This window comes from Sarcophilus harrisii, chromosome 5 (assembly GCF_902635505.1).
Source record: "Sarcophilus harrisii chromosome 5, mSarHar1.11, whole genome shotgun sequence".
In the NCBI taxonomy this organism is placed as follows: Eukaryota; Metazoa; Chordata; class Mammalia; order Dasyuromorphia; family Dasyuridae; genus Sarcophilus; species Sarcophilus harrisii.
The window spans coordinates 30,635,640-30,647,826 of record NC_045430.1 but is presented as its reverse complement, the minus strand read 5'-3'; the positions used below and the strand labels follow the sequence as shown (position 1 = coordinate 30,647,826).

Below are 12,187 nucleotides of genomic sequence, written 5' to 3'. Positions count from 1 at the left end.
ATTTCAGAAAGGCCTGGAGAGACTTACACGAACTGATGCTGAGTGAAATGAGCAGGACCAGGAGATCATTATATACTTCAACAACAATACTATATGATGACCAGTTCTGATGGACCAGGCCATCCTCAGCAACGAGATCAACCAAATCATTTCCAATGGAGCAGTAATGAACTGAACCAGCTATGCCCAGAAAAAGAACTCTGGGAGATGACTAAAACCATTACATTGAATTCTAATCCCTATATTTATGCACACCTGCATTTTTGATTTCCTTCACAAGCTAATTGTACAATATTTCAGAGTCTGATTCTTTTTGTACAGCAAAATAACGTTTTGGTCATGTTATACTTATTGTGTATCTAATTTATATTTTAATATATTTAACATCTACTGGTCATCCTGTCATCTAGGGAGGGGTGGGGTAAGAGGTGAAAAATTGGAACAAGAGGTTTGGCAATTGTTAATGCTGTAAAGTTACCCATGCATATATCCTGTAAATAAAAGGCTATTAAATTAAAAAAAAAAAAATAAGTAGTCTCCCTTTCAGCACTGCCTCTGTGGTCCTACATCTCCAAACTTTAACTTCAAAAAAAAAAAAAAGCTAAGTAATAGTTCTTTTTTTTTTTTTTTTTAATAACTTTTTATTGACAGAACCTATGCCAGGGTAGTTTTTTACAACATTATCCCTTGCACTCACTTCTGTTCCGATTTTTCCTCCCTCCCTCCGCCTCTCCCCAAAGATGGCAAGCAGTCCTATACATGTTAAATAGATTGCAGTGGATCTTGGATATAATATATGTGTGCAGAACCGAACAGTTTTCTTGTTGCTCAAGGAGAATTGGATTTAGAAGGTATAAATAACCTGGGAAGATGAACAAAATAAGCAATAGTTCTGATTGGTCCTGCTCACCTGAATCAATACAATTATCAAATTATCAATGACTTATTCGCAATGCCCTCCATCATAGGATTATAGGAAGTGAGATCAAGAATTGAAAGGGACCTTCAAGTTCATCTAGTCCAACACCCTAATTTTCAGAGGAGGATATCTGAAACCCAATAGTTCAATGACTTCTCTAAGTGCCTACACATTAAGCATGGGAGTTAGTATTCGAACCCACATCCTGACTTCTAATCTATTATTCTTTTCACTATATCATGGGAAATTAATAACTCAAAGCAGATAACGATGCTGAATTGGAATTGGCTTCACTCAGTTAATTATTTCTTATTTATCCTGTATATAGTTTGTTTATACACATCTGTACCCAGTGCTTAGTACAGTACCTGGCACAGAGCAGGCACTTAAAAACACTTCTCAATGACTGACTGCTTTGGGTGCATACAGTTTAAATGATCAAAGCCAAAGATCACTGGTGAGAATCTTTTGAATCCTTAAGTAACAATGAAGGGGACCATTTCAGAGAAACTTGGGAAGACTTACATGCATTGATGCTGAATGAAATGAGCAGAACCAATTAATACAATAATACTGTTATTATAAAAAGAAACAAGCCTTTCAGAGTGGGTTCTGAAAGTAGATCAGAGTAGAGCTCTGATCAATGCAATGATTAATAACAATTACATAGGGTTCAATGAAACATGCTACCCGCCCCAGCTGAAAGAAAGATGATCCATACAGAGTGCAGGTTTGAGAGTTATTTTAATTGGATTTGGTTAACTAAGGAAGTCATTTTGCTTAACCGCATATTTGTAACAGATATTTTTTTTCCTTTTTCAAAGGAGTGGCGTGGGAAAGAGAAGAGAGAATTGTTGCTGATTAACATAAAAGCTTAATTTAAACAAAATTTTTAAAAAATAGATCCCATTCATTGTGATTTCAGACATTCACATTACAAACCAACACTAGGTCTTGTTTAGCATTCTGCTTTTTTTTTTTCTTACCAGTTCAGCATCCTTTCTTCCAGTTCTTTCAGAAGATCTCGATTGAGTTCATAGAGCTGAGGCAAGTAGTACAAGATCTGATTCAGGATTCTGTCCTCAATCACTGGCTTTCCAAGCTGCCTGGAAGCCTGGGCTACTGCATCCCGGAAATCCTGCCAGAGTTCAGAAGAGGAGAAAAAAAATACATATATTTACTCATAAGTGGAAAACAAAGTGGGGCCTAATGGAATAATTCAAATGGCACAGCCAGGTGGCATGCTTCCTCCTCCTCACTATCTGTTTTCCTGAAGCCAACCAGAGTTCTCTGCAAGACTTCAGACAGAAAATAATATTAGAGACGTAGGACCACAGAGGTAGTGTTGAAAGGGAGACTACTTAATGCTTATTATTATTTACAGATTAAATGAAGTCAGGGCTAGAGAGCCACGAAAGTCAGGGAAGTAGGTTTTGAAGGTAAAGACATTTTGATGATTGAATTCCATTATTTAAACTCTATTCCACTTTAAATGGTTAGAATGCCTTTAAGAACCACTGTAACATAAATTTTTGAATAAGACAATCCCTATCAGTTTAAAAACTGAAAAGCAAGGGGAGTGAATAGAGTCTGTCTAGGGTTATTAGCTTGAAGGAACAATGTTCTGCTAACCAGCCTTTCTGCGAAATAATCAATCTTACACCCTTAGGGAATTATTCATTTGGGTTTCCAGTTGAAATACCTCTATCAAGAACCCAATGGAACTTCAACAAATACAGTGTGAGTAAGGTGACTAGACAATCAGCAAGGGAATTAGGAAGTCCTGGGTTCCAATTCTGCCTCTGACACATCCTGGATGTGTGAATGTCAGTGCTTGAGACGGCTCATTCAGAGTCTAAGTTATGGATGAGTTGTTGATTCACCCTGGTGAAGGATATTAAAAAGGCCTGGATTCAAGTGCCATTTCTGACACATACTAGTTATGTGACCTCAGGCAAGTCATTTTTTAAATGTCCACAATAATCCTGAGAAATAAGTGCTATTTTTATTGTTCTTGTTAAGTAGTTACAGTCATGTTTAACTCTTTGTGACCCTATTTGGGGTTTTCTTGGCCAAAATACTAGAGTAGTTCACCATTTCCTTCTCTAACTCATTTTACAAATGGGGAAACTGAGGCACACAAAGTTAAGTGACTTGCTCAATATCACATTGCTATAGGAAGTATCTGAGGTAGGATTTGAATTCAGGTCTTCCTATTTCCAAGCTTGGCTAGCAAGGGGCCATTTCTTTGGTGACAGAAACTGAAAACCACCTAAGAGGCATGGAGAGAGATAATGATTTGCACTGGTAGAGGTACCATCCATACCAATAAAGAGAGGGTCAAAGATTTGATGGCATGAGAATCTCTTCCATTTATAAAGACCACACTCCCTCTTTCCCAAGCTTTATTAGATGTTTTTTGTGAGATAGAACAAACCCCCAACCCGCAAAAAAGAAAAATCATTACTTTCTGGCACCAAGCTTTTCTTTAAAATTACCCTGAGTGGTTCTTGGATAACAGATGTTGGGTATGTACCCAAAGCCTTGGAAGCTTTATTTTTCCAAAAGTTTAAAAAACAAAACCTTCCAAGTCCTTTAAAAACAAAATTCCAGGATTTTGACGGAAAACCCAGATCCAAATCTATAATAAAGATGAGTTTTTTCAGAGGCAGAAAAAAAAAGAAATGTAATAAGAATATTCAGAATAAATCACCATGACCCAACTTTACTCTTATAAAAACACACAATATACTAACACCTATTGTTAGTAGCTTCAATTACAATTATTATATTTTATAGATTACAATCTATAAGAAGGACAGTATAAAAATGTATACCTATAAGTATTAGGGTGGGTAGTGGGTAATAGGATTAGATGAAGAGTCAGGAAGTCCTGTTTTCAAGTTTCACCTGGGATACATTCAGATTGGGTGACTTTAAGAAAGTAATTTCACTTTTCACAGCTTTAGGTAACTTCTGTAAACTACAGGTGGGTCCCTCATATTGGTGAAGAGAGGTCTACACAAATAAAATAAGAGGTCTAAGTACTACCCTCCTCATGTGATATAGCATTTATATGTCATTTTTAGAGCAGACAGTGATTCCATTTATTATCTATGACCTATGACACTGAGTGAAGATGATGATAATGATGGTGATGATGTGCCGAAGCCATGTAAGTATTAGAAGAAAAAATCTGCACCCAGGTTTGGTGACTCTAAATTCTGTGCTCTTATGACACAAGTCACCTCCAAGGCCAAACATTGTATTTTTTAAGACAGGACATTACATCTAATGACAGGGTAATCTGACTGAATAGAAATCTTACAGGTAGCAATTGCCATAGAAGTATTTAATACAACTGTCAACCTATGATTTCTGGCTTATATCCATCAGCCCTATTACTTTCATAATCTCAGGCTTACAAAGGACAATTCTATTGTTAGCAATTATTATCTAAAATAAGAGTTGACAAATTCTTGTAAGAGCCAGACAGGAAAATTTAGTTAAAGTCTATTTCAGAAAGCCAAACGTTCCAAAAACCAGATGTAGGAGGAGAGTGGTTAGATCCTACCAAGACTCCCAATCTGTAAGAACTTACTTTGGACAGGACACACAATTGGCTAGAAGATAGGAGGGTTTCCCAATAAACTAAAAATGGTTTTACTTCCTGCCATTATTCACTGAAGTTAGAGAATACCTCACTGTTCAAAAAGGACTTTTCTTAGGAGCATGTAAACAAATGCTTTAAAAAAAAATTCTTAAACAGAAAATGTTTTAAAACTCTAAAAAATGCTCAAGTTTATTTTTTAAATTTAGGTTGATTTTTTTTTAATTAAACTTATTTTTCCTCCCTTCTCCCTCCTGCTGAAAAATAAAATAAAAACAAAACTTTTGACAAATAAGCCCAGTTAAGCAAAATAAATCCCTACATGAGCTATGTCCAAAGAAAAAACCCTCAAAACAAGAAAAATCAGGTCTCATTTCTCCTTCTGAGTCTAGGATCTCTCTCTCAGGAGATTGCCATAGATTCTCTGGAACTCATCACTGTATTGAGTTATTAAGTCTTTCAAAGTTGTCTGTTAATATACAAACTGCTCTCCTGATTCTGCTCACTTCACTTAGTTCATTTAAGTCTTTCCAGTTTCTCTAGAACTATCTCTTTTGTTATTTCAAGATTGTTTGACAGAAGTTTCCTAATGCCCTTGTGAGGACAACTAGGTGGTACAGTGGCTAGAATGCCAGGTTTGGAGTCAAGAAAGAATTTATTTCAAATTCAAGTAGCTGTGTCATCCTGGGCAAGTCACTTAATCCTTCAATTTCCTCATCTGTAAAAGGAGTTGGAGAACAAAATGGCACTACAACATTTTTGTCAAGAAAACCCCAAATGGAGTCAGATATGACTGAAAATGATAACTACAATTACAATATCGTTGAATGAACTGGAGGGAGTCTTTCCAGTACCATGTGGTCAAGATTTCTCTACAGTTTACTAAACTATAGAGCATTTGACACAGAATGGGCCAAGTAGTCTATTCCATACCTGAACAGGAGCCAGGTATTTTTTTTTTTTTTTAATTTTTGATACGATAGTGTCCCAAGAATTGAGTGGCTTGTAGACATTTTTTTTTTTAAAAAGAAATGGTTAGTCATGTCTACTTATAGATCTCGGGGGGGGGGGGGGGGGGGGGGGGGGAGAGAAAGAAGGAAAGGAGAAAAGAGAGAAACAGAGATACAGAGATGGGGCGAGAAACAGAAAAACAGGGGAAGAGAGGGAGAGACAAGAAGAGAGGGAGAGACAAAAAGACAGGGGGAGGAAAGGAGAGAGACACACACACAGAGGGGTAGCAGGAGGGAGGAAGGGAGGGAGAGACAGAGACAGACAGAAAGAGACAGAGACAGAGAGAGAGAGAGAGAGAGAGAGAGAAGAGAGAGAGACACAGAGAGACAGAGACAGAGAGACAGAGAGAGATATGAGGGAGAAAGACTGAAACAGAAAGACCAAGGAGGAAAGGACAGAGAAAGAGATATACTTAAGGGGGATCTTAGGGGAAAGGAAAGAAGGAGAGAGAGAATCAGAGAGATGGGGGGGTGAGAGAGAAAGAGACAGAGAGAGACAAAGACAAAGAGAGAAAGAGAGAGAGAGAAGGGGGTATAAGAGAAGGGAAAGACAGAGAGAAGGAGGGAGAAAGGGAGGACATGGAATAAAGAAGAACCAACTTCAAATCTTGCCCATTTACTAGCTGTGTGACCATGGGCACTTTACCCTTCTCAGCCTCAATTTCCTTATTTGCCAAACAGGGAAATCATAACACCTGCAATGTCAACCTTACAAGGATTTGGGGAGGTTCAAATAAAAATATGTATAAAACACTTTGTAAATCTTAAAGCACTATAAAAAAGTCTATTTCTGTAATGTTATTAAGTGAAAACTATGTAAATGATATTGTGCCTTCTCAATGTTCCTCATGCACAGGACCCCATTCCCCCCCCCACTTTGCACTGACTGCCCACCATGCTTATTATGCACAGTCCTCACTTCTGCTCTTTATGAATTCTAGCTTTTTTCAAAGCTCAGTTGAAATTCTACTTCCTATGAGTCTTTCCTTGTCCCCTTCTAATCCTAAACATCATATATTTTGCTTTTATCTATGGATGCCTATTGGTCTCCCCAATTAATTATAAGCTCCCTAAGAACAGAGACTATACTGCTTTTGTCTTGTGTCCTCAAAATAGTTCTTGGTACAGGATACTGTTGTACACCTGTTTTTCAGTCATCTTCGACTCTTCGTGACCCCATTTGGGCCTTTTCTTGATAAAGACACTGGAGTGGTTTGCCATTTCTTTCTCCAGCTTATTTTTCAGATGAGGAAACTGAGACCAATGAGATTAAATGGCTTAGGTCATACAGCTAGAAAGCACCGGTGGTTCATTTTTAATTGGAAGATGAGCCTGACTGCAGGTCCACTATTCTATCCATTGCACCATCTAGCTAGCCAGCACATAGTCGATGCCTAATAAATATCTGATTGATAGGCATAAATGATAAAAAAGATTAAAAACAATACAGAGTCCCCATTCAAGAAAATGACATTCTAGTAACCCAAATCAAGACTTTGGACAGAAAATGCCATCTGCATCCAGAAAAAGAATTAAGGAGACTAAATGTAAATCAACACATGCTACGTTCACTTTTTGCTCTGATTTTTCTCTCCCAACATGATTCATAAAGCAATGTGTATTAAAAGTAAAAAAAATTTACTAGGAAAAAAAAGAAAATGACATTCTACTCAACAATTCACAATTATGGTAAACTTTTCTTTCCCACAAAAACAGGTATTTTCCCCATTTCACAATTCAATCAGTAAACATTATTAAAACTCCTCCTATGTGCCAGCCATTATGCTAAGCACTGGGCTTGCAAATATGGAAAAGGGAGCTCCTGCCCTTAGAGAGTGTACAGTCCAATGGAAGAAAACAATACATCCAAGAGGGGTGTGACAGAGAATCTGAAGAAGTCCACTTAGAAGGTAAACAGAAGACACTGCACTTTGGGAAAGCCAGTGACTTATCCAGCATCATCTAAGTAGTGTCAAGGTCTTTCTGAGTATAAGCCTCAAAGGCTTTCCACTGCATCCCATTGTCCCCCCTTTACTCCATGATATTTTCTAATCTACATTAATTCTACATAGGTGTCTTTTGATACAATAGTGTCCCAAGAATTGAGTGGCTCACAGAACTTAGATATAAAAACTGTTTTCTCATCAAGGCAAGAAGGTCCTTTCTTCCAGAAATTTAAGTAATAGATACACTATTCACTTGGCAGTAAGGGAACATTTTTCCCCAGCTGGAAGGTATTTCCTCAGCTGTGACAGTGGCCATAGACTTCAGCTGCTAAAAAACTTGGAACCCCTATGGAGAACAGCTCTTGCCAGACTCCTCAGAACATATGCCTGCCTCCCTCAAAGGGGGTGTGGCAGGAATGGGAAAAAGTTGGTTTATTCAAAATAAATACCCGACTCTGAATGAAGGCATCCTAAAGAAAAACGCAACCTTGCCTGATGCTACTAGGGAGTCACCATGTAGCTCTGGGCAGATGGATGTCTCAGGCTAACTTCCTAATAAGATCTATGGGGTACCACTTCAGAATAAAAATGTGTCTGTTGGTACCGCTCACCCTCTGGGACACAGTTTAGGGCTCTAGTTCACCAAGATTATGCAAAAAGAGGTAACACATCTTCTCCAGCTGTGATCTGCCCCAAATAATTTTTAGAAGCTAAAATGTTAAGGATTCAAAACAAGCATTCAAATCCAGAAGGCTCAGCCCAATTCAAAAGTGAGAAGTCTTTGGCTAGGAGTCAGAAGTAGCTTGTTTCCACGGCTAACAGCATTCCACCTATCTCCAAATCCTCCTCCCACAAAAGTCTCTCATTCCTACCATCCGAGTGACTAATAGGCATCATTTTATGAAAACCAGGACTGTAACGTAAGACTGACTCCCTTTTATAAGTGCTAATGGTCCAGATAAATCTAAGAAGGAGTGATGGGGCTTTGAAGGTTAGAGGTAAGGTTACTTTTATGGGGAAACACCAGCTTTGACCATCATGACCTCCCTAGACTGTGGGACACAAGGTGTTGGGGCTCTCACTTCAGTAATCCTACCTGCTGGCTGGAGGCACTGCTGGCGTTTTAACAGGGGAAAAGAATGGGCAACCTTATACTCTACTCCTCTCTATACACTCAATATTCTAGCCATATTAGTCTACTTGTCTCCCTTAGCTGTATCTTTGTCTGTATTTGCCCCCGTGATGAGAATGTTCTCCCTCATCAATTTTGCCTCTTGAGCTTAGATGCCATCTCTTATGGATGGCCTTTTCCAGTCCCCTTAAATGCTAGAATCTTCCCTACATAGTGAGATGACAAAATGGATAGAGTACTCAGGAATATCTGAGTTCATATTCTGTCTCAATCACACACTGGCAATCCACTTACCATCTTTCCTCACTAGAGACTGAGACAGCCCCTCCAGAGCTCAGCACATAGTAGGTACTTAATAATAGTTACTTAATAGTAGATACTCAATAAATATAATAAAAGGTACTTAATGTTTATAGACTGATCTACTATGTGACTGTGAAGATCAGAGAAGACTCAAATTTATACATTCTTGGCAAATTTAAAGAGCTATGTAAATACTAGCTTTTATTTTTTTTTATCATCATCAATCATCATTATTATTAGAGATAGAATGTTAATAACTGAGAACATTAGGAATGGTGAGCATGCTATGCTTTCCAGAAAGCTAGATTTACATGAAGGGAGATTCAAGAGGCAGCCAGAGATGTGTGGTCAGGATGACTGGTCCTGAGAATTCTTGAAGAGGGTACCAGATGAAGATGCCTGGAAAGGTTAATGTGAGCATGGTAATTGTGGGCAGAGGTTAATTGCTAAAGTGAAGATTTCCTAATTAACTTTTAGATTCCTGGCCAAGGCAAATAGTGACATGTTTTAGGGGCATCGGTTTAGTAACTATGGAGGACAGAGGTAAGAAAGAAAGGAATGGAATAAAGGATTATATAGTAGACAGAGTTGGAGAATGTAATTGAGGAGATATAGATATGTTTATATGTGTATGTATAAATGAGTATAAGTAGATATGTATATGCATATGTATACAGTTATCTTTTTCACATTACAACAAATTCAATATATCATAGATTGTATTAAGAAATTAAATGGGAATTTGGAGGGAGTTTTGTGGAAGTCACAGAATACATGTAAAGGTCAACAGACAACTCAGAAAAAGTTTAACTAGAATTGCATTAAATATATGTATGGTCTTGTTATATATATATATATATGATATTTCAACATGCTTTATCTTCTAATAATGTTTATTACCCTATGCAAGAAAAAAAATTAAACTTCTCTGGTGTGAAGAGAGGATCAAAAACTTTTACATGGATTTTCCAGATCACTAGAGTGCCATACCTCTAAGTCCTGCAATATGGAAGGTATAAGTGTATATGCATATAAAGACACATGTGTAGGGGCAGCTAGGTGGTGCAGTGAATGGAGCACCAGCCCTGAAGTCAGGAGGACCTGAGTTCAAAATCTGATCTCAGACACTTAACATTTCCTAGCTGTGTGACCCTGGACAGTCATTTAACCCCAACTGCCTCAGAGGAAAAAAAAAAAAAGTGCATACGTTTGTGTGTGTGTGGATATAAGCATTTTATACATATACACACATAGCTGATATTATTCTCATCAATATAGCTTAAAGAAAAAGAAAAAAATCAACTACTTTCTTACTTTCATTGTCTACAAAGGATCTAATCTAAATCAATAGAAATAAAAGCAACAGAATGAATGAAGGCTGGAAGCTCCAAACAGATGGTCTAACTCATGGGGTCATGTTTTCTATGTGGAGTGCCACTGAGGGATTTCTGACTCCATCACCAGCTGTATTGACAGGGATTCCTGACCCCAGGGCATTAACTTAACAACACACACAATAATGACCTAGGGAATTACAAAGACCAAATGGACTAGGAGCAGAGCTAGAGATTTGCCGAGGTCCAGTCTGGGTCTTAGTAATATTCTACATACTTTGCCACAATAAAGCAGCTGTTGAGACCTAGAAGGAATTTTAAAGATGCAGAAACCAAAGAGACTTCTACTACTAACAACAACAGCAGAGGATATTTTTATAGCAAAGGCCACAAGGCACTTTATAAAGACCATCTCATTCAATTCACAGTTTTGGGGGGAGGGTAAATAAGAAGAATATGGAGGTATTAATGAGTTTTGTAATGAAAATATTTTTTTCCCCTGTAGGAATTCTATGAACAATTAGCATTTAACAGAAACAACTACAGTAGTAGGAAGAGAATAGCAGGGAATAGGACCACTGCACAGGTGGTCAGGAAGATCCGAGTTCAAGTGTTCTACAGACACTTAGTAGTCATGCAACTTCTTAATTGTAAAACATGGATAATAATAGCACCCACCTCCCAGAATTACTATGAGGATCAAGTAACATTAGTAAACTGCAAACTTTAAAACACCATAAATGCTCAGTTACTATTTTTGTTGTCACTATCATTATAACATTAATTCTGGTGTCATCCCTCTGCTAATCATTTCCTATCTTCACTGCTTTGCATACATTTACTTGTTGTCTCCTACATTAGATTTTAAGCTAAAGAAGTACATGGACTGTCTTCTGCCTCTTGTTAAATCCACAGTACCTGAGACACATAGTGTAATGCCAGAGAAATAAGGCAAAATAGAGATTAGAGAGTATTTAATAATTTATTAAATGGGAGAGATTTACTGGGACCAAATGGATCCATGGTTTGGTCCCAGGCTGAATGAGACTATCGTCTCCAAGAATCCAGCAAACAATGAGAGTTCTCAATGACATATATACACATGGCTCAGACTCAGGGGATAGATTGAAGCGGGGGCAGAGTGAGGGTGCCGAGAGCGGGAATGGGACTCTGACAATCTGGTTCTGACAGAGTGAGGAAAGGCATGGGGAGGGGAACCCTGGAGATGGGGAGAGGCATTCTGATATTCTAAAACATAAGATCTTTTATCCTTATCAAATATTCTGATAAAGAGGGAGGGGAGGTTTTACAGGATTGAGCTTTGAGCTGAAGCAGAGTCAGGACTGAGTCAGGATAATTATGGAAACTGAGAACTGTGGCATTACAATAATAAATGCTTAATAAATGTTAATTGATTACAAAGTATAATGAAAAAAAATTACTTTGCCTAAATAGAAAATTATTTAAAACCAAAAGTTAGCACTATTTATAATAAAAAATGAAAAAAGACTAGAAGTCTTTCCAGTAAGATTAGGGGTAAAGCAAAGATATTCTTCATTGGTCATTATTTGATCTGCTAATATATGGAGCAGCTAGGTAGTGCAGAGGATAAAGCACTAGGTGTAGAGTTGGGAAGCACTGACTTGAAATTTAGATTCAGATTCTTATTAGCTGTGACTCTGGGCAAATCACCTAACCTCTATTTCTCTCAATTCCTCATCTGTAAAATGGGACACACTGGAAAAGGCAAAGGCAAACACTCCATTATATATACCAAGGAAATCTCATGGATTTTGTCCATGGGATCACACTTGGGCATGACCAAATAAATGAACATTTATGTACAACTTTTTGCAAAGAATATTAAATACATCCTCATTATAATGTACTTCTAGAAACTGAAACTTATTGTAAGTAATGGGAGACATTGGCA

General features: G+C 37.7%; 1 protein-coding gene across 1 annotated transcript in view; it reads right to left on the bottom strand.

The window, feature by feature from the left end:
• The window catches only part of FGD6 (FYVE, RhoGEF and PH domain containing 6), a 157,784-nt gene that overhangs the window by 56,652 nt on the left and 88,945 nt on the right, over window positions 1–12,187 (bottom strand). The window contains exon 6 of the mRNA XM_031940809.1: window positions 1,906–2,057. Coding sequence (XP_031796669.1) covers window positions 1,906–2,057 — 152 coding nt within the window. The remainder of the gene's footprint in view (window positions 1–1,905; window positions 2,058–12,187) is intronic.